Source organism: Mobula birostris, chromosome 11 (genome assembly GCF_030028105.1).
Source record: "Mobula birostris isolate sMobBir1 chromosome 11, sMobBir1.hap1, whole genome shotgun sequence".
Classification (NCBI taxonomy): Eukaryota; Metazoa; Chordata; class Chondrichthyes; order Myliobatiformes; family Myliobatidae; genus Mobula; species Mobula birostris.
The window spans coordinates 17,909,594-17,931,088 of NC_092380.1; the positions used below are offsets into that span (position 1 = coordinate 17,909,594).

Genomic DNA, 21,495 nt, shown 5'->3' on the forward strand with positions numbered 1-21,495 from the left:
TAAGAAGTAAAGCCTCCAGGAACGCTTGGTTTAGCTGGAGATGTGCATTAAACCCACAGATTTTGTTGTCAGTGCCCAGTCGGGTTGAGCTGTGCCTCACCTTTGTAGGTGTGCTCCTGTCCTCTGCTCTACGTGAGGTGCATGTATGTGGATTACCTGAGACTCACAGTCTGCTCACAGGTGCTCCAGATGCTGTGGTGCTGAACTTGTGTGTCGACTCGGGAAAGGTACTGTAACTCGAGATCGGGTCAAGGGATATAATTTGGGCTTGGTTATGGTCTGAGGCGGGCTCCCATGTTCTGGATGCAGAATAAAGGCAGCTGCGGGTGAACACAGGCAGATCCGCACCCCTTGTAACACCAGGGGCGGTGCTGTCACCATTTTGACATGCGCACAATCTCGTGTCGTTATACCTGGACAGTGGCCTTTGTAAGCAGGTTTGGAGTTTGACCATTTTAAACTGTGCTTTGTGCACCTGTCAAAGACCATGTCTGATACAGACCAGCACTGGGCGTCAGACAGGTTGTGTAAATACGTTTACCTTAAAGAGTGTGTTCTGTTCCTCATTTACAATACAACTAAATAGATATTGTACAGAAAATACTTGTCTGTTGTCTTTCTTTCATACAGCATTAAACGTTAAAGGTACACAAGGTATTGTTTGTAAAGTTGTGCATCACACACAGCCTGCCTGCTGAGCAACATTAACCAGCTACCTGGTAACTTGATCTGATCCAGATCTGCTCAGCATTCCCTCTACCTTTACCTGCCTCTACAGAATAGGGCTAATCTCAGTAAAACACACACACACATACATTCACCCCTACCTCAATCCCCAATCAAAACAAAAACCAAATTCAAATCACATGTTATTTGGTTTTCTATTCCCTGGAAGTTTTGTGGGAGCTGTGTGCAAATTGGTTGACTGGTTCTCCACAACACTTTACTGGCTGTAGACCAGTTAGGGCATTTTGCAAGGAAATGAAAGATAAAATCAGTACAAATCTTCACATTACCTACTTGCTGCTGTTCCTTGTACACAGGCCTCGGTATCTCAGCCCAATGATTATGCCTGGTTCATTAAAAGAATTACTCAGTGACACCCTAATGTTCCTTTCCCAGCAGCCCAGCCAAATACTCCATTTTCAGAACGTATCCAGTTCCATTTTCAGCTTGGCCGTTGATCGTCTCCACTGACCCTTCATGAAGACCGGATCACGGCATCAAAAAACTCCGACCATCTGCCCATGGCTAAAGACAGCAAACCTGCCCCCTCCTGTGGTGGAGATGCTTATAAATTCTCACCAGTCTTCCAGCAGCGGTCAGCATAATGCTTTACAGCGCCAACGATCAGCGTTCAACTTCTGCCGCTCTCTATAAGGAGTTTGTATGTTCTCCTTGTGAGCACGTGGGACTTTTCCAGGTGCTCCAGTTTCATCCTGCATTCCTGAAACATGGGTAAGGCTCATAAGTTGTGGGCATGCTATGTTGGCACCAGAAGTGGGGTGACGTGAGCTGTCCCTCAGCATATCATTGGCCTGTTGGTCATCAATGTAAACGACACAGTTCACACTATGTTTTCATGTATACATGACAAATAAAGCTAAACTTCCAATATTTTGAATATTTTTATTGAAATAATGGATCAGTGGCTCCTTCAAACTGAGCATGAAAGTTCCTGAAATCCACATTCTGGATGCAATATCTGCAATGCACTAATAATCTCGTGCATTATCTATGCTTTCCCTAGGGCGTTGGTCAGTGACTCCTATTATACACTGGTAATACTGTCAAATTCCTCTGCTCACTAAAGGGCCAAGGTATAACCTCGATTTCCCATCGGGGCAATCCTTCTGATCTCATAATGGAAAGCAGAGACATGGCTGATATTGATTGGAGTTTGACCAGTTGTTCCAAGGGCACCATGGTAGTGTAGCATGATGCTATTACTGCTCGGGGTATTGGAGTTCAGAGCTCAATCCCAGCACCGTCCATAAGAAATTGTTACATTCTCTCCATAACCGCATGGGTTTCCTTCCACGGTCCAAAGACGTACTGGTTGATAGGTTAATTGGTCATTGTAAATTGTCCTGTGATTAAACAGGTGGGTTCCCGGGCATTGCAGCTCTTTGGGCTGGGAGTGCTTGTTATGCACTGTATCTCTAAATAACTGAGTTCCCCACACTGGGTTATGAGGATTTTACGTCTGCCGCCAGCATTTCAAAAGTTGCTGAGCTGTGGGCTGGGGTTTAGCTAAGAGAAGGCTCCTGTCCAGAATGGGGATGCCATGCTCCGTTAAAGCAGCTTTGCACCTTGTCTGCTGGTCTGGCTTGATTCTGGGATGACGGATAAATGCTATCCGTCAGCCAAATTACCCTTCGAGACAGCAGTCTTGGTTTGACTCATCAGGTGCAGATCCAAGTACCTTTCTGGCTCTATCACCCTCCTGCATAAATTCCTGTGTAGAACATGGGCCAAATTCGAGCCACTCACTGGTCAGAATTCCATCCCCTTGGTCTGCTCCATCTTGCCGGTGATCTTACACAGAACTTCATGTGTGCAATTGATGTCCAGAAAAGGAGTGTTGTGGTGTAAGGGGTGAAATAAGAGGATAGATCTTTGTTTAGTATGAAGGGTTTTTGCCCAGGGCTTGGACCTCTTGGGGACTGAAAGCAGGAATTCACCACCTCTGAGAAATGGTCTTGGTGTCAGTGTCAATTCTTGCACAGGACTAGATAGGTTTGTCCTGTGTATCCCAACGCTGCAGGAGAATAGGTAGGTCTGTTGGTGGCAGAAGAAGCTGAAGATGCTGGAATGTGGAGCAATACACAAGATGCTGGAAGAACTCGGCAGGTCAGCAGTGTTGGGACATCTTCAAACGGTAGTATCCATCATTAAGGACCCTCACGATCCAGGACATGCCATCTTGTTCCTGCCATCAGGTAGGAAGTAAAGGAATCTGAGCACCGGCACCCGAAATTTCAGGAACAACTTCTTCACCGCCACCCCCACCATCAGATTTCTGAATGGTCCACGAGCATTACCTCAATTCTTTTTTTTTTGCACTATTTATTTATTATAACTTAGTTTTCTTTTCGTGTCTTGCTGCCACAAAACAAGAACTTTAGTGACATATATCAGTGATAATAAACCCGATTCTGATATGTTTGGGGGGGGGTAATATATAGTCGATGTTTCAGATCGAGACCCTGCAACTGGACAGATGAAAATTAAAGTGGTGCGGAACCAAGCAGCTGAAAGTTGGGAGAGCTTGTAGCTGGGACTGGGTGGGGACTGGATGGAGATGAGCAGTCCAGATGAAGGGTCTTGACTTTCTCATTTCCCTCCACGGATGCTGCCTGACGCAGCACGTTCCTCCAGCATCTTGTAGATAGGTCGGGTTCTGATATTGATGTGAGTTCGGAGCTGTGAAGAGCTGCCTCGGGTGGTCTGGCACAGGATCATAGATACTGGACGTGTCCAACTGCCTCTGGCTGGCAGAGAACAGCCGACCAGCCTGATCCCATTTCCAGCAGCCTTGCTTTGACACATCCAGGTACCTGCCTCTTCCCACCCTGTTCCACACGCCTGGGAACTGGACAGAAGTGTTCCGACCCTCGGGACTCCGGCGGTGGTCCTGCCAAGAGGAGGGAGGGACGGTGGGAGACGGAATTCCCTCCTCGTCCCTTCCCCTCCCTCCCTCCCTCCCTCCCTCCCTCCCACTGCGCAGGCGCGGTGCCGCGCGTTGCATCCTGGTCGTGTGATGGCGCCGCGCGGTGTGGGAGTCGGCGGAGCGGAGTCGGCGGGTTTCTCAGGTACCGAGGGGTCGGTGTCGACCCAGGGAACCGGGAGGGGCAGGGGGTGATGCGGCCCGGACTGACTTCCATCTTCCCCGCCAGAGATCCCCGTGAGGTTCGCGGACAGGAGCCCGGTCTCCCGCCGCCTCCTGGTGAAGCCGCACCGGGCCCGTGAACCTGCTGCCGCCCGGCCTCAGAACCGGACGCTCTTCGTGCTCAACGTGCCGCCCTACTGCACCCAGGTACCGGGGGGAGATGGGTGGGGTGGAGGGACGGGAGGTGGGGGTGAGGGGTAAGGGGAGACGAGGGGTGGGATGGAGGGACGGGAGGCGAGGGTGTGGGATGGAGGGATGGGAGGGCGAGGTGGATGGTGGTGTGGGGTAAGGGGAGACGAGGGGTGGGATGGAGGGACGGGAGGGCGAGGTGGATGGTGGTGAGGGGTAAGGGGAGACGTGGGGTGGGATTTAGAGATGGGAGGGCGAGGTGGATGGTGGTGTGGGGTAAGGGGAGACGAGGGGTGGGATGGAGGGACGGGAGGGCGAGGTGGATGGTGGTGAGGGGTAAGGGGAGACGTGGGGTGGGATTTAGAGACGGGAGGGCGAGGTGGATGGTGGTGTGGGGTAAGGGGAGACGAGGGGTGGGATGGAGGGACGGGAGGGCGAGGTGGATGGTGGTGAGGGGTAAGGGGAGACGTGGGGTGGGATGGAGGGACGGGAGGCGGGGGTGTGGGGTAAGGGGAGACGAGGGTGGGATGGAGAGACGGGAGGGCGAGGTGGATGGTGGTGTGGGGTAAGGGGAGACGAGGGGTGGGATGGAGGGACGGGAGGGCGAGGTGGATGGTGGTGAGGGGTAAGGGGAGACGTGGGGTGGGATGGAGGGACGGGAGGCGGGGGTGTGGGGTAAGGGGAGACGAGGGTGGGATGGAGAGACGGGAGGGCGAGGTGGATGGTGGTGTGGGGTAAGGGGAGACGAGGGGTGGGATGGAGGGACGGGAGGCGGGGGTAAGGTCGACAGTGGTGGGGGTAAGGGGAGACGAGGGGTGCGATGGAGGGACGGGAGGCGGGGGTGTGGGGTAAGGGGAGACGTGGGGTGGGATGGAGGGACGGGAGGCGGGGGTGTGGGGTAAGGGGAGACGAGGGGTGGAATCCCGTGAGAGGAGAGGAGGGTGCAGGAGAAAGCGGAGGAGATCGAACCACGCATAACGGTTCGGAAGGAGCGGGAACGGCCCCTCAACCTCTTGTATCTGCTCCACCATGTGACAGTCCGATCCAGCTGAATCCCCGCCCTCCCTCCGGGAAACTTTTAGCCCTTCACTTACAAGAATCAATCCCCTTACAAATATATGTATTCAGAGGTTTTATTAATGGTACTACTTGCAGAAGAGAACCCCGAAAGCTCTCAGTAAGAGAGAAGTTCACCTCATCTCTGTCCAAAGCAGCTGACCTCTTGATTCTTCCACCAGATACCTCAACAGTATCTTGTGTTTCAATCAAGTTCCCTCTCACTGCTCTGTACTCCAGTGATGTAATCTGGTCTGTCCAATCTTTGTATATGAGATTATGCATCCCACTACTAATCATGTAAATCTTCCCTCACTTTGGTTTTTTTTGGTTTGTGTTTTTTTTTCATTTTTCCTTTTATCATGGTTAACTATATAGTTTGGGAGATCTATTATACTTGTATTATCTGTAGTTTTTACTTGTCAGTTACCAATAATGTAATCCCAATCTTTTTGTATTAGTACTGTTATTATGTTTATGAACTTGAAAATTAATAGAATGATTATAAAAGGAAATCTTCCCTCACTGGTAATGAGCCCTGGACACTGAGGTGAGGGTGCCAGCTGGCTGCAGGCCTTGAGCCCTCGAAATAGGGATGAAAGTGAGGGCCAGCATTCCAGGCGTGGAGTCTTGGAGGGAGGTTGGACAGACAAAAGGGATTTGCTGTCCTCTTACTACCACAAAAATCTGTTCCTTGGAGTATTTTTAAATATTAGTTTAGCAATGCTGAATCTGTCTGAAGTTTTTGTCCCTTTCTGTTGGGTACTAGGAGAGCCTGCTCAGGCTCTTTTCACAATGCGGTGCCGTCGCGTCAGTGGAACTGCAAGACAGACCAGGCCCAGGAACCAAACCTGAGGCAAAGAAATCAAAGTTCTTCTCCAGGAAACCTGCGGAGGTAATGCTTCAGTGTCTGGTGTGATTATCATTACAAGCCAGAGTTCTTTGGAACGTGGTGAACTAAAAGACCGTAAGGGTGAGCTGGGAATCATTGCTTGGGTGGCCTGAAAGGAGTTGACTTCAGATCAGAGAGTCGTGAGTGAGTTTCTCTTCACACAATGACCACTGACTGTCTTTGGCATTAATAAAAGATGTGTGTGAGCATGGGAGTGGTGTCATTGGGTAACTCGTGGGATCTCAGCTATCAGTGAACATCCTGTATAACCATCATAGGTCAAGTGAAGTTTTGGTTTGCTGTTTGCCTTGGGAGCAGCCTGCCCTGTGACAGTGCAGTAATGATAGCATGTTCCAGAGTTTCACTATCCTCCCCCTTCCGCTGTGCACCCTGAATTCTCCATCTACAATAGCCTTCTCCTTAGTGAATACAGGTGAAAAGTGTTTGTTTAGAGCTGATCTGTGTCCTGTATACACACACGTCGTTGTGTTGGTTCCTTATGGGACCTCATTCCCCTTATTATACAGAAAAATGCTTTTGAATTTCTCCATAGTGTTGTCTGCCAGAAATATTACGTGCCCCCTCCTGCCCCGCCCGTGCTCTCCTAATCTTTCTTTTCCCTACTGTTCCGCTCCACCCCGACACTTGAGGTGCATCTCCCGTTTCCATATCTAGATCCCTGACATCAGATTTGCCGTGCTTGTGTTCCAGTGTCCGGGAACACGTTGTCCCTGAACTCTCGTTCACTTCAAAATGATTCACTAGTCCGATGTTGACCTGTCTTCAAAGTAACTCCTCCCTGTCTACTTTTGCCAAGTTCTGTCTGGTTTAGAAACTGGTCTTCCTCCAATTCAGGACCTTAGTCTCTGGACCACCATCTTCTCTTTCCATAACAACCTTGAAACATGCAAAGTTACGGTTATTGTCTCCAAAATGTTCTCCCACTGATACTTCAGCCACTAATAATACCATAACATATGGGAGCAAAATTCAGCCAATCAGCCCATCTAGTCTGCTCTGCCATTTCATTATGTCTGATCCATTTCCCTCTCAACCCCAATCTCCTGTCTTCTCCCTGTACCGTTTCATGCCTTGACTTACCAAGACCCTATCAACCTCTGGTTAAATACACCCAATGACTCGGCCCCCAGAGCTGCCTGTGGCAATGAGATTCACCGCCTCATTTCTGTAATTCTCTGAGTCTGGGTCCAAAACTGCCCCTCTACATACTGGCACATAAGGCTCCCTGGGTGCATTTTCAATTTTTTTTCCCTTCAATATTAAATGGAATCACTTTTAGACACCTTGCACACTAATACTGGGGGAGAAAGTTTCCTGCTGCAACCCTTGTGTGAAGAGAGCATGCCCCAGGTGGTGAGGGTCCTTAATGATGAGCGCCGTTTTCTTCACCACCACCTACTGACGAAGGGGAGACGAGTACATAGAGTCAAGTACTTGGTACAGTCAGTTATGGTGATGGGACCGACAGGACTGCCTGGCTTCCGGCTGCGTCTCTATGAGCCAGAGCGGCCGTGTTCTGCAACCCGTGTGCTGGACGCTGCCTCTCGCGGTGGTGCCTAACCTCCGTCTTTGCTGCAGGGCTTCCAGGTGGCCTACGTCGTGTTTAAGAAACCAGCCGGGATGATGTCTGCCCTGAAAGTCCAAGAGCCTTGGGTCCTGTCTCCGAAGGAGCACCCCATCAGAACAGGCCTTCAGAGTGAGTACCCCGGGTGGGGTCGCTAACCGTGACGGCAGAGCGATGTTGGGGCGAGGTAGGAAGCAGCCCCTGCGGGGGTGGGGGAGTACGTAATCCTGGAGTGGTGGGCAAAGGAGGGGGTTTCGGAACCACTGTGCCGGTGTAACCCCTGTTGATTGGGAACCCAGGCTGGCTGAGTCTGCTCCTGAATTCCAGTCCCGTTTCTTCCCCAGAGTGGATCCAGGAATACTCATCCGGCATCGTCGACCCTGAGGCACTACAGAGCGACATCGATGAGTTCATGAAGCAACACGACAAGCGGGTGGCAGAGGTAAGTGCAGCAGGGTGGGGGACGCTGTCTGTCACTGGCGGGAGAGCTGGGTGCCGGGGGTGGATCTCGGGGTGGGGGACGCTGTCTGTCACTGGCGGGAGAGCTGGGTGCCGGGGGTGGATCTCGGGGTGGGGGACGCTGTCTGTCACTGGCGGGAGAGCTGGGTGCCAGGGGTGGATCTCGGGGTGGGGGACGCTGTCTGTCACTGGCGGGAGAGCTGGGTGCCGGGGATGGATCTCGGGGTGGGCGGCGCTGCCTGTCACTGGCGGGAGAGCTGGGTGCCGGGGGTGGATCTCGGGGTGGGGGGGCGCTGCCTGTCACTGGCAGGAGAGCTGGGTGCGGGGGGGTGTGGGTTGGCTAGTCTTGCGTGTGGCAGATGAGCAGATCTGCCTCGGGTTGTGGGGAGGGGTGGCCATATGGTTTATTGGGGAGAAGATGGTCTGGGGAGGGTCAGTGGGCAGGGTGGGTATGAACATGGGCACGCAGTGGAGTAGGGGTGGGTCAGATAGGGTGGGTGGCTGCAACATGGTTCATGGGATTGGGTGGAGTGTGGTTCCTGATGGTTAGATGTAGGGCAGCCTGGTGGGTGCGATTGGACAGTGGGGCAGATGCTGTGGTTGAACGGTGAGTCACTGAGTGGGTGGGTGTGGTGGGGATGGTGGGTTACAAGCCAGGGCCTCTCACGCCCCTCGTTCCACTCGCAGCTGGAGGCCGTCGCCGAGGCTGAGGACGGGGTCCCGGACGAGGAGGGCTGGGTGAAAGTGACCAGGAAGGGCCGTCGGCCTGGTGTTCCCCGGACCGAGGCACACAGCCTGCAGGCGATCCAGCGGGAGAAACGCAAGCGAGCTCAGAAAGAGCTGCTCAACTTCTACAGCTGGCAGCGAAAGGACGCCAAGCGAGAGCGTGAGTCTGACAGTGGGCTCTGTGTGCGGGGTGGGGGGGCGCCGATTGCTGACCTAGGCGTGGCCCATAGAGGCTCCTGCTGTGGGGAGGGGGGTTACTTCTGTTTCGACTCCGGGATGGGGTGGTGGGCAAGTGTAACGGGGGAGGAGTGCTCTCCAGTGAGAGTTCTCACTCCATCACAACCAGGACCTACAGACGATTGTCTCTGATTTCCCCCACCGAGGTCTCTTGTCTTATTGAATCACAGAGTACTACAACACAGAAACAAGCGCTTTGACCCATCTAACTTGTGTCGGCCTGATTTGCCTAGACCCATCCATCTGCACCCCGACCAAGTCCCTCCATGCCCCTCTCATCCTTGTGTCCATCCAAACTTCTCATAAATGTTACAAATGAACTCACGTCTACCCACTTCTGCTGGTGGCTCATTCCACACTCGCTCCGTCCTGAGTGAAGAAGCTCCCTCTCAGATTCTCTTTAAACATTTCACCTTTCATTAAACCTGTGGCTTCCAGTTCGAGTCTCAGCCTGCCTGTACTTAATTTTGTATTATGGCCCTTCGTTGGTCTGGATGTTACGTCCCAGCTGTCTACATGATACACAAGCCAGGGCAATGTGATACGGAGAGCAAGCTGTTGCCTATACAGCAGGCCCACCCCCTCCACACAGCTGATGAGTCCAAATGAAAGGCAGAGACCGATGCGGTTTGGCACCCGTGTCTGCAGAAATTACGGGTCAGCTCCGGACTTTTCCCTTGGTGTTTACTCCTGAAGCCCTCCCCCATGAGTGGGTATAGCCGCAAGGCAGTGGAGGTTTGAGATCGGAGTTTTCTTTCTCCTAGGTGAGCTGCCAACCCTGCTTGACGAGCCTCATCTGCCCGAAACGACTGGTTTTAAGGTGCCAGTAACCCACCTTTGCCCCTTCTCCTGTCAGTAGAAATGGTTCCGCTGGGCTTAGTAGCTAAATCACGTGAAGCCCAGGAGCTGGACTCGGTTGTCAGAAGCTATTTGGGACACACTGTATTGGGAGCATTTAATAGGCAGCGGGAGCTAATTTAGTGCACCTCCATGAGATATCCCCTCATCTCCTGCCCCCTGGGGAGTTTTCCCTTCCTCCCTGACATCACTGTCTTCCCCTCCCCTCTCCATCTTTGGGCATCTCTGATCCTCCCCCAGCTCAGCCTCTGCTGTTCTCTTCGCAGATATCGCCCAGCTTCGGAAGAAGTTCGAAGAGGATAAGCAGAGGATTGCTGTGATGAGGGCCGAGCGGAAGTTCAAGCCTTACTGAAACCTGGTCGGGGCGGGGGCCGGCGGGGGAGGGAGTGGGATTCGGGTCGACGGCAAGGCTGCAGCAATGAGGAAGGGCTTCAGAGAGGGTTCTTCCCTCGTGCTCAGTCCTGTGGTACCCATGTGTGGGTCCACAACAGCTCGGGACTATAACTGGGCGTAGCTATTTGCGACTGGCCAGGACCTTGGGGTGGGTGACAGGGGCCGGGGCTTTATCACGTTACTCTGGTAACTGAACCCGTGGTGAGTGAACCAGAGATGATGTTTTCAGCTGGCAGAACAGTGAATGAGCTCATCCAGTCACAAGTCAGTGGGCACCTTGTGTCCTGGAGGTGCCGTCCACTGGGTATGGCAGAGGAACAGAAAAGGCTGGATGCACACCTGGTCAGGTGGCACCTGTGGAAAGAGATCCAGAGTTTAAGGCCGCCGTTCTTTGTAACTGGAACTTGCACATTGACTGCACACATCGCTGATCTGAATGTGTATGTTCCCTACAGAGCCCCGCTATATAAAAGTCTATTGCTAACTGCGAAATCTAAGATTTTATTAAATGATGACATTGTCAAGTTTTGACAGGAAGTCCTAAGGTGCCATGATTTAAAATCAAAAAGTAATAGGAACGAGAGATAAATTTCCTGCAGCTCAGTTTTTGCGTAAGCTTGGATCTTGTCAATGTTATCGAACCACTTCAACACCTTGTCCTCGCCAAAGCTCCCAGTCCAGGGGTTAAGTCTCACTGCCAAAGTGTTCCTCAGTGTGCAGGTGGTTGAGCTGCTGAATCAAATTCTCCGGGACCAATCTGTCGTTCCCCGAAACAACCTTGCTGCGGTCAAATGTAGGTGAATGGTACAGATATTCGCAGGGTTCTTTGAGCGAATAAAGAGAAAAGCTGAGGCCTGTCACAGTAATTCACCTGTTTGTCACTGCGGCCGTGAATCAGTTCACTTCACTGACTTCTCCCGTTGCAGTCCGTTCAGGTGGTGCAGAGGAGGCGGCTGATTTTCACACTATTTATTGAACCTGGAGCGTTTTAACTTCATACCTGGAAACGTATTTCAGAGTTTCTAAGATATTTGTAAATAAACAGCCAGTATCATAAACACTGTGTCCTGTGTTGGTCATTTGGAAACAAGAAAGATAATTGAGAGGTAAAGGCACAAGAGGTGGAGAAGGTGGAATCTGGAGCAAAAAAACAAACTGCTGGGGGTGGTGGGGTCAGTGGGTCAAGCAGGGTGGTGTTGGTGGGAGAGTGGGTGACATTTCAGGTGGAGACCGTGCATCAGGGCAGGGAATTCAGAGGGGAAGGGGAGGGTGTGACACAGGATGGGCAGGTGGAGCCCAGGTTTGGGAGGGTAGGAAGGAAAGGGATAATCTTGGGCAAATGGGGAAGGGATGAGGGATGTTAAGAGTAAAGGGAAGGTGGTTGGGAATGTGGATAATATGCAGATGGACTAGGGTCATGAATCTGGTAACGGGGAAATGGTGAACAGAGAAACAGAGGCTCCGGGTGAACTGATGGGAGTGGGTAACCTGAAATCAGAGAATTCATTCAGTATACCATTTGGTTGCCTCCACCTGCTGATCTTCTCCCACCCCACCTCACCTGGTTCTGTCTCTTTCTATCACCTGTCTTCCCTCTGCACTGCTAATGCAGGGACTCCACAGAAAAATATTGACCATCACAGCTGCTGCCTGACTCAGTGAGTTTTTGACTGAGGGGTGAAGGCAGTGTGGACAGCCACGCTCCAGCCTCTGAGGGTAATGGTGAAACGTCTTAGACTTCTGAAAACGAAGTGGAATGGTCTAAGAAAGGGAGAATGTCTCAGTCACTGACCTAACCCAGTGAAACATGAACTGCTGGAGCTCAGTGGCTGCAGCAGCATCTTGGGTGGAATTATCGACCGTTTTTAGGGGTAATTGAAGCCGCTACCTGAGCATGCTCTGGTTGACTGTGAATTGGTTCAATATTGTCACATGTTCTAAGATACAGTGAAAAGCTTGTATACTGTTCACACAGATTAAATCATGACAGTGCAGTGAGGTAAAACAACATTGCAGAATAAAGTGTTATAAGACATAGGAGCAGAATTAGGCCATTTGGCCCATCAAATTTGCTCTGCCATTCCATCATGGCTGATCTATTATCTCTCTCAACCCTGTTCTCCTGTCTTCTACCCATAACCTTTGATGCCCTGATTAATCAAAAACCAATCAACCTCCACTTTAAATATGCTCAATTGCTTGGCCATCACAGCCATCTGTGGCAATGAATTCCACAAATTCACAACCCTCTGGCTAAAGAAATGTTTCCTCGTCTCTTGTGAATGGAAGTCCTTTTATTCTGAGGCTGTACTCTCTGGTCCTAGACTCCCCCATGATAGGAAACATCCACTCGATCGAGGCCTTCCAATAGGTTTCAATGAGATCTCCCTTCATTCTTATAAACTCCAATGAATAAAGGCCCAGCACCATTAAATGCTCCTCATATGTTAAACCTTTCATTCCTGGAATCATTCTTGCGAACCTCCTCTGGACCTTCTCCAATGCCAACAAATCTTTTCCTAGTTATGGGCCCAAAACTGCTCCCAATACTCCAAGACCATTGCCTTCTAAGCCCTCAGCCATACATTTTTGCTTTTGTATTCTAGTTCTCTCACAATGAATGCTAACATCACATTGTCCTCCTCACCACGAACTCAACCAGCAAGTTAACCTTTAGGGAATCCTTACATGAGGACCCCCAAGTCCCTTTGCACCTCTGATTTCTGAATTTTCTCCCATTTAGAAAATAATCTTCACCTTTATTCCTTCTGCCAAAGTGCATGAGCATACACTTGCCAACACTGTGTTCCATCTGATACTTGTTCACTCATTCTCCCGATCAGTCCCTGCAAACTCCCTGCTTCCTCAACAGTGCCTATCTACCTGTTCCAGCTACAGAGAAACAACGGTACAGGTAAACAACAAGATGCAAACGAGTTAGCTGGTGAGGTCAAGAGATGATCTTACTAGGAACAATTCCATAGTCTATAATGGCAAGATAAAAGCTATAATCACAGGGTCACCAGAGGCTGCAGGTGTAGTTTTATTCTCCCTTTCAAAGTGTGCATAAAAGGAGTTGAGCTCATCTGGGAGCGAAGCATCGCAGCCATTCCAGATGTTAGGTTTCACCTTGCCTGCAAACACTACCAGAGGTGATGTGCATCAGATTCCATTTCTAATTTCGATCAGATTGTTTTTTTTTTTCACTCTTAACATACCCTTCTATTCATCGTACCTGAACTTCTTGTATTGTTTGGGGTCACCGGTTTTGACGCCACAGATCAAGCCCTCAGTTTACTGCAAATCTCCTGCCTCACGGCTTTTGGTTTGTGTATATCCAGCACGCTCTTGAAGGCAGAAATTCATCTTTACGGGTCTTGATGAAGTTAGTGACAACAGTGGCGTATTCCACTGTCCTTGAGCCTGCTGTCTTCAGGCTTTTGTATCTTCTGCCTAACGCAAGGGGGAGAAGAGAGAATGTACGGGGTGGGAGGGGTCTTTAATTGTGCTGGCTGCTTTACTAAGTATAGACATTGTCCATGGAGAGGAGATTGGTTTACGTGACGTGCTGAACTGTGTCCACAAATTTCTGCAATTTTTTGCAGAACAGAGCAGTTGCCGTACCAAGACATCATGTGCCCAGATAGGGAGCTTTCTACGGCGCATTTATAAATATTGGTAAGGGTCGACGGGACGTGCCAAATTTCTTTAGCCTCCTGAGAAAGTAGAGGCGCTGGCATGCTTTCTTGGCCATGGTGGTCGGACCGGGGCGGGCTGTTGGTGATGTTCACTACTAGGAACTTAAGGCTCTCGACCACAGCTCTTCTCATGTAGATAGGAGTATAGGCATCGGCCCCCTCCTGCAGGCAATGACCAGCTCTTTTGCTTGTCTTCAACCTCAGGTTTGAGGAACTTGGAATTGGTTGTCATGGAGTGGGTTACGTGCGCTGAGCTGGGAGATGTGGGTGGTCTTCCTGTTCTGAGCCCCATCAGTGGGTGTCCTCTGAGTTCTGTTGCAGTTCCGCCTCTTTCCAGCAGGCGTCCTCCGCGTGTGGCTGCTGTGCTTGCAGTTCTACATTGGCCCAACAGAGGCCCTCAGTCGCCAGGACGTTGATACTTTGTGGTCGAGGGAAGTGATGGTGTGAGGCCTTAGTTTGGGACTTCTGTTTACGAAAGTTGGGGATCAACTCAGATGAGCATTAAGAGCTGTCTGGAGCTGAGTGTTTACATTTTCCAGGCATGACTAAGTAGAACTAAATGCAACAGTCTCAAAAGCACTCCAACCAGGTCAGAATCAGGTTTAATATTACCCGCATATGTTGTGAATTTTGTTTGTATTTGCAGCAGTAGTACATGGCAATATATAATAATAGTGAAAAAAGTGAATTACAATGTATACTAAATATTGAAGTTAATTAAGTAGTGCAAAAATAGAAATAAGAAAGTACTGAGAGAGTACAGAGAAGATTTACTAGAATGTTACCTGGGTTTCAGCACCTGAGTTACAGAGAAAGGTTGAACAAGTTGGGTCTTTATTCTTTGGAACGTAGAAGGTTGAGGGGGGACTTGATAGAGGTGTTTAAAATTATGAGGGGGATTGATAGAGTTGACGTGGATAGGCTTTTTCCATTGAGAGTGGGGGAGATTCAAGCAAGAGGACATGAGTTGAGAGTTAAAGGGCAAAAGTTTAGGGGTAACACGAGGGGGAACTCCTTTACTCAGAGAGTGGTAGCTGTGTGGAACGAGCTTCCAGCAGAAGTGGTTGAGGCAGCTCCGATGTTGTCGTTTAAAGTTAAATTGGACAGCTATATGGACAGGAAAGGAATGGAGGGTTATGGGCTGAGTGCAGGTTGGTGGGGCTAGGTGAGAGTAAGAGTTCAGCATGGACTAGAAGGGCCGAGATGGCCTGTTTCCGTGCTGTAATTGTTATATGTTATAGGTAGTGCTCATGGGTTCAATGTCCATTCAGAAATCGGATGGCAGAGGGGAAGAAGCTGTTCCTAAATCAATGAATATGGGCCTTCAGGCTTCTGTACCTCCTTCCTGATGGTGGCAATGAGAGCAAGGAATGTCCTGGGTGATGGATGCTGCTTTTTTGAGGTTGGTACAGTACCCATGATGGAGCTGACTGAAATCTGAAAGGACCATCTTTATTTGGTACATGTACATCGAAACATACGGTGAAATGTGTCCTTTGCATTAGATGAAATGAGCGAGGATCGTACTGGGTAGCCCACAGGCGATGCCATGCTCCTGGTGCCATACAGCATGCCCACAACTTGGAATGTGTGAGGAAACAGGAGTGCCAGACAAAACACACGCTCTGACAGGGAAAACATACAAACACCTTTCAGGCAGCGACGAGATTTGAACCCTACTCTTACAGTGGGCACCGCCAAGGGCTGCATTCACCAGCATGGTGATGCAGAAGCCTCGGAAGCATCCTATCGAGGTACTTGAGGGTGGAGCTCTGGACGTTTATCAGAACAGGGGCGTGAGTTCAGCACAGCTTGGACCTGATCTGGGCACAACTCCGAGCCAGGCCAGAATCTCCCCGCGTTGGTCAGAGTCCTCACCCAGCATATCGGTGCGGTTCAGTTGTGTTTTGGGTCGGGGGCAAGGGTGGAATGGGTAGCTTCACACGGTCATCCTGCAAGACAAGTGTACTGATCAGTGAAAGGTGGGGGTCAGGGATAGTTGGCCCAGTACTGGCTGGGGAATAGAAACCAGGGAGTGTGTACAGAACAGATTGACGTCAGTATTGATGGTTGTAGTTGGGAGCTGAATGTCCAAGATTACACATTGTATTGGAGGGATAGGAAGGTAGGCAGAGGGGGTGGTGTGGCTCTACTGGTAAAGAATGGCATCAAATCAGTACAAAGATGTGACAGAGGATCGGAAGATGTTGAATCCTTGTGGGTTGAATTAAGAAACTGCAAGGGTAAAAGGACCCTGATGGCAGTTATATACAGACCTCCCAACGGTGGCTGGGAGGTGGACCACAGGTTACAACAGGAAATAGAAAAGGGCAATGTTATGGTAGTCATGGGAGATTTTAACATGCAGGTTGACTGGGAAAAGCAGGTTGGTAATGGATCTCAAGAGAGTGAGTTTGCTGAATGCCTAAGAGATAGCTTTTTAGGGCAGTTTGTCATTTAGCCAACTAGGGGATCAGCTATACTGGATTGGGTGTTATGTAATGAACCAGAGGTGATTAGAGAGCTTAAGGTAGAAGAACCCTTAGGAACCAGTGATCACAATATGATTGAGCTCAACTTGAAATTTGACAGGGAGAAAGTAAAGTCTGATGTAGCAGTGTTTCAGGGGAGTAAGGGGAAATACAGTGGTTGAGAGAGGAGTTGGCCAAAGTAAATTGGAAGGAGCTGCTGGCAGGGATGTCAGCAGAGCAGCAATGGCTTGCGTTTCTGGGAAAATTGAGGAAAGTGCAGGATATGTGTATTCCAAAATTGAAGAAATAATCAAATGACAAAGTAGTATAACCGTGGCTGACAAGGGAAGTCAAAGCCATTGTAAAACCAAAAGAAATTTTGTACAGTTACTGTTACAAGAGAGAAGGTGCTCAAAAAGCTGAAAGACCTACGTGTACATAAGTCACCCGGACCAGATGAACTGCACCTTAGGATTCTGAAAGAGGTAGCAGCAGAGATTGTGGTGGCATGAGAAATGATCTTTCAGAAATCATCGGACTCTGGCATGGTGCCAGAGGACTGGAAAATTGCAAATGTCGCTCCACTCTTTAAGAAAGGAGGGTGGCAGCAAAAAGAAAATTATAGCCTGGTTAGCATGACCTCAGTGGTTGGGAAGATATTGTTGATATAGTCAATTGTTGAGGATGAAGTGATGGAGTACTTGGTGACACAGGACAAGATAGGACAAAGTCAGCATGGTTTCCATCAGGGAAAATCCTTCCTGACAAGTCTTTCGGAATTCTTTGAGTAGATTACAAGTAGGATAGATAAAGGGATGCATTGGATGTTGTGGGTTACTTGGCCATTGTAAATTTCCTGTGACTAGGCTAGGGTTAAATCAGGGATTGCTGGACGGCAAGGCTCAAAGGGCCAGAAGGGCCTGTTCCACACTGTATCTCAATAAAGAAAAAAACAAGCAATGTTCAAGAGAGATATAAATTAAACTTAAAATTATATACGTAACTCTCACTTCAGCTAGCAGCTTAATATGGGGGGGGGGGTGATAGCCCCGTTGCCTGGTCAAACTTAAGAAATTGCGTTTGGGTGGCTGCTGTGCGATGTGTCCCCTGTTGCAAATCAGTACCCCAAAGTAACAAACAGTACATAATATGGGATTAAATGATTAAGCTTTATAATTCTTACTTTGACTATATGGTTAGTAAAGAAACAGAAAAAAAAGGGCCCAATCTTATTGAACAGTCTATTGCGCAATGTTGGAACTCACTGATAAGCTGGTCGTCCGTCCACCATCGACCTCTTCCGATTGTTGCTGCCCTTCGGACCCTCGCTCCAAATCCACCCTGTCCAGCAGTCTACCCACTCTCTCCATTCGTGTCTTCTCTCTTCATCTCTCCCCAGCCAAAAGGCCGTGAAAATCTCTCTTCCAGACTCACAAGAAAGAACAACAGCGTTCCAAACCCCGTTATCTCTAGTCATAGCCCAAACATTGCTGCTACAGATAAACCATTACGATATCAGTGAAACCTTACAGCGTGTTACACACAGAATTGTTTACAAGGGAGAACACAATTAGAACAAATAAAATGGTCATAGTGTTATGAAACTGTAGTGATCAGGGTTCCTCCGGTTGGTTCAAGAACCACATGGTCGAAAGGAAGTCGCTGTTCTTGAACCTGGAGGTGTTGGACTCCAGGCTTCTCCAGCTCCTGCTGTTGGTAGCTGCAAAAAATTGATGGTCCTGGAGGTGGGGATCTTTGACGACGAATGTTGCCTTCTTGGGGCAGAGTTTCTTGTAGGTACCACTGATGGTGGGGAGGGATGTGTCTGTGATGTATTGAGGGTGAATCCACTGCTCTGTGCAGCTTCCAAAGTTCTTGTGCATTTGAATAGCCGTACCAGACCATGATGCAATCAGCCCAAAATCTTTCAACAGTATGTCTGTGCAAGTTTGTTACAGTGTTCCGTGGGGCTGGAGTGTGAAGATCAGGTATGGAATCACTGCTCAGTTTTACTCGCGCAGACTGAAGATACTGAGGCTGGGGGTGGTGAAGTGCCTTTGGGTGTGAGCAGCAGCGAGCGTCTCTCCTGGCAGCGGGCAGTAACCAATGGGTTCGACAGTGATCAGTCCCCAGCCGTTCACAGCGATCTGGATGAGGGAACAGAGTGTTGCATCTCCCCATCAAAAGGGTGTGCGGACTGCAGGCAGGACGCAGAGAGGCTCCAGTGCAATGTGAAAATGATCCTGGGAACGAAAGGGTTAACGTATGGGGAGCATTTCGTGGCTCCGATCCTGTCCTCGCTGGAGTTTAGAAGAACGGAGAGGGGCCATATCTCATTGAATACCGAAAGGCCTACATGGAGTAGATGTGGAGAGGATGTTTCCTGTACTGGAGGAGTCTAGGACCGGAGGGCACAGCCTCAGAATAGAGGGACATCCATTTGGAACAGAGATGGGGAGGAATTTCAGAGGGTGTGAATCTGTGAAATTCATTGCCACAGACAGCTGTGAATGACAAGTCACTGGGTATATTTAAGGCAGAAGTTTGATAGGTTCTTGATTAGTTGGAGTGTCAAAGGATACAGAGAGAAGGCAGGAGAATGGGGTTGAGAGGGATAACTAGTTATGCTCTTCGGATCTCACATGTGAAAGATCTCATTATCTGAAAGATGGAGGGTGGATGGGAACTAGGGAGCATGTGTGTTCTCCCGTTCCAGTCACTGAGAGCTGGTGTTCAGGAGCACCAAGCAGATTGGCAGACAAATGAGACGCTGGCCCTCATTACAGGAGGATTTGGGTGCAGGAGCAAGCAAGTCAAATGTGCCGAATCTTGGTGAGAACTTGCCACCTCACCACTCCATCAATACCCTCCTGATGCCTGTGAAGTTTAATGTGCCTCCCTCTCCCCCATCCCCGTTTGAGGAAGGATGTTCTCACCAAACAGGAAGCTCCCTGGGGTGCCACATGTTGTGTGAGAAAGGAAGGGGCCCATTGGACCTTCTTGTCATTAACCTTTAGAAGAATGAGAGAATATCTTGTAGAATGTATAAAATGTGAACCAACGAGATACCTGTGACTGCACGAAGTGGCAGAAAGTAGGAGGCACAGCTCAACTCATCACAGAATCCAACTTCCCCACCATGAACTCTATGCATCTCCTCCCCATGGACTCTACACATCTCCCACCATGGACTCTACACGTCTCCCACCATGGACCCTACACGTCTCCCACCATGGACCCTACACGTCTCCCACCATGGACCCCACACGTCTCCCACCATGGACCCCACACGTCTCCCACCATGGACCCCCACATCTCCCACCATGGACCCCACACATCTCCCAGCATGGACCCCGCACATCTCCCACCATGGACCCCGCACATTTCCCACCATGGACCCCGCACATCTCCCACCATGGACCCTGCACATCTCCCACCATGGACCCTACACATCTCCCACCATGGACCCAAACATCTCCCACTATGGACTCTACACATCTCCCATTCATGGACCCTACACATCTCCCACTCATGGACCCACACATCTCCCATCATGGACTCTACACATCTCCCACCATGGACCCACATATCTCCCACCATGGACCCTACACATCTCCCATTCATGGATCCCACACATCTCCCACCATGGACTCTACACATCTCCCATCATGGACCCACATATCTCCCACCATGGACCCTACACTTCTCCCACCATGGACCCTACACTTCTCCCACCATGGACTCTACACATTTCCCACCATGGACCCCACACATCTCCCACTATGGACCCCACACATCTCCCACTATGGACCCCACACATCTCCCACCATATACCCCACACATCTCCCACCATGGACCCCACACATCTCCCACCATGGACCCCACACATCACACATTCATGGATTCTACACATCTCCCACCATGGACCCCACACATGTCCGACCATGGACTCTACACATCTCCCATCATGGACCCCACATATCTCCCACCATGGACCCCACACATCACACATTCATGGATTCTACACACCTCCCACCATGGACCTCACACATCTCCCACCATGGACTCTACACATCTCCCATCATGGACCCACATATCTCCCACCATGGACCCCAGACATCTCCCATCATGGACCCCACACATCTCCCACCATGGACCCCACATATCTCCCACCATAGACCCCACACATCTCCCACCATGGATCCTACACATCTCCCACCATGGACCATTTTCTTCTCCCATTCATGGACCCCACACATCTCACATTCATGGACTCTACACATCTCACATTCATGGACCCCACACATCTCCCACCATGGACTCTACACATCTCCCATCATGGACCCACATATCTCCCACCATGGACCTCACACATCACACATTCATGGACCCTACACTTCTCCCACCATGGACCCACACATCTCTCACCATGGACCCCACACGTCTCGCATTCATGAACTCTACACATCTCGCATTCATGGACCCTACACGTCTCGCATTCATGGACCCTACACATCTCCCACCATGGACCCTATACATCTCCCATTCATGTACCCCACACATCACACATTCATGGACCCCACACATCTCACATTCATGGACTCTACACATCTCCCACCATGGACCCTACACATCTCACATTCATGGACTCTACACATCTCCCAACATGGAGTCATCACTTGCCACCTTGGTCTGGAAGCCAATATAATCACCCACCGTGGAATATTCTCTCTTTCCTTCTCTCCCATTGGGCAGAAGAACGTGAAAGCAGGTCCCACCAGGTTTAAGGACAGTTGGTATGAGACTCTTTCATGGTCCCCCAGGACAATACGACGGACTCTTGACTTCACAGTCCCCTCGTTATGACCGTGCCGCTTACTGCTTGCTTGCTCTGTGCTTTCCCCACCGTCTCTTATTGTTTGACCTTGTTCTACATTCACGCACTGTGTCCTGATCTGATCTGTATGAACAGTACGCAAGACAAGATGTTCACTGTGTCTCAGTACCGGTGACAACTGTAAACCAAACCCATTCAGTGCAGGATTGTCTGGTGCAGGGAGGGTTGGGATGGGGATGGTGAGTATCTGATAGTGTTAAAC

General features: G+C 50.0%; 1 protein-coding gene across 1 annotated transcript; it reads left to right on the forward strand.

The window, feature by feature from the left end:
• The first annotated feature begins 3,745 nt into the window (after positions 1-3,745).
• Positions 3,746-11,279, forward strand: rrp7a (ribosomal RNA processing 7 homolog A). The gene is made up of 7 exons (XM_072271805.1): positions 3,746-3,815; positions 3,900-4,039; positions 5,847-5,972; positions 7,569-7,686; positions 7,899-7,996; positions 8,701-8,899; positions 10,101-11,279. Exons 1-7 carry the CDS (start codon positions 3,764-3,766, stop codon positions 10,184-10,186), a joined length of 819 nt encoding a protein of 272 aa, XP_072127906.1. The 5' UTR covers positions 3,746-3,763; the 3' UTR covers positions 10,187-11,279.
• Positions 11,280-21,495: the final 10,216 nt, after the last annotated feature.

Excerpts from the sequence above, each read along its gene's own strand:
- rrp7a (XM_072271805.1), top strand. The coding sequence starts at position 3,764 with ATGGCGCCGCGCGGTGTGGGAGTCGGCGGAGCGGAGTCGGCGGGTTTC. Across the intron at positions 3,816-3,899 it reads GGAGTCGGCGGGTTTCTCAG|AGATCCCCGTGAGGTTCGCG; the intron begins GTACCGAGGGGT and ends CTTCCCCGCCAG. Across the intron at positions 5,973-7,568 it reads TCTCCAGGAAACCTGCGGAG|GGCTTCCAGGTGGCCTACGT; the intron begins GTAATGCTTCAG and ends TCTTTGCTGCAG.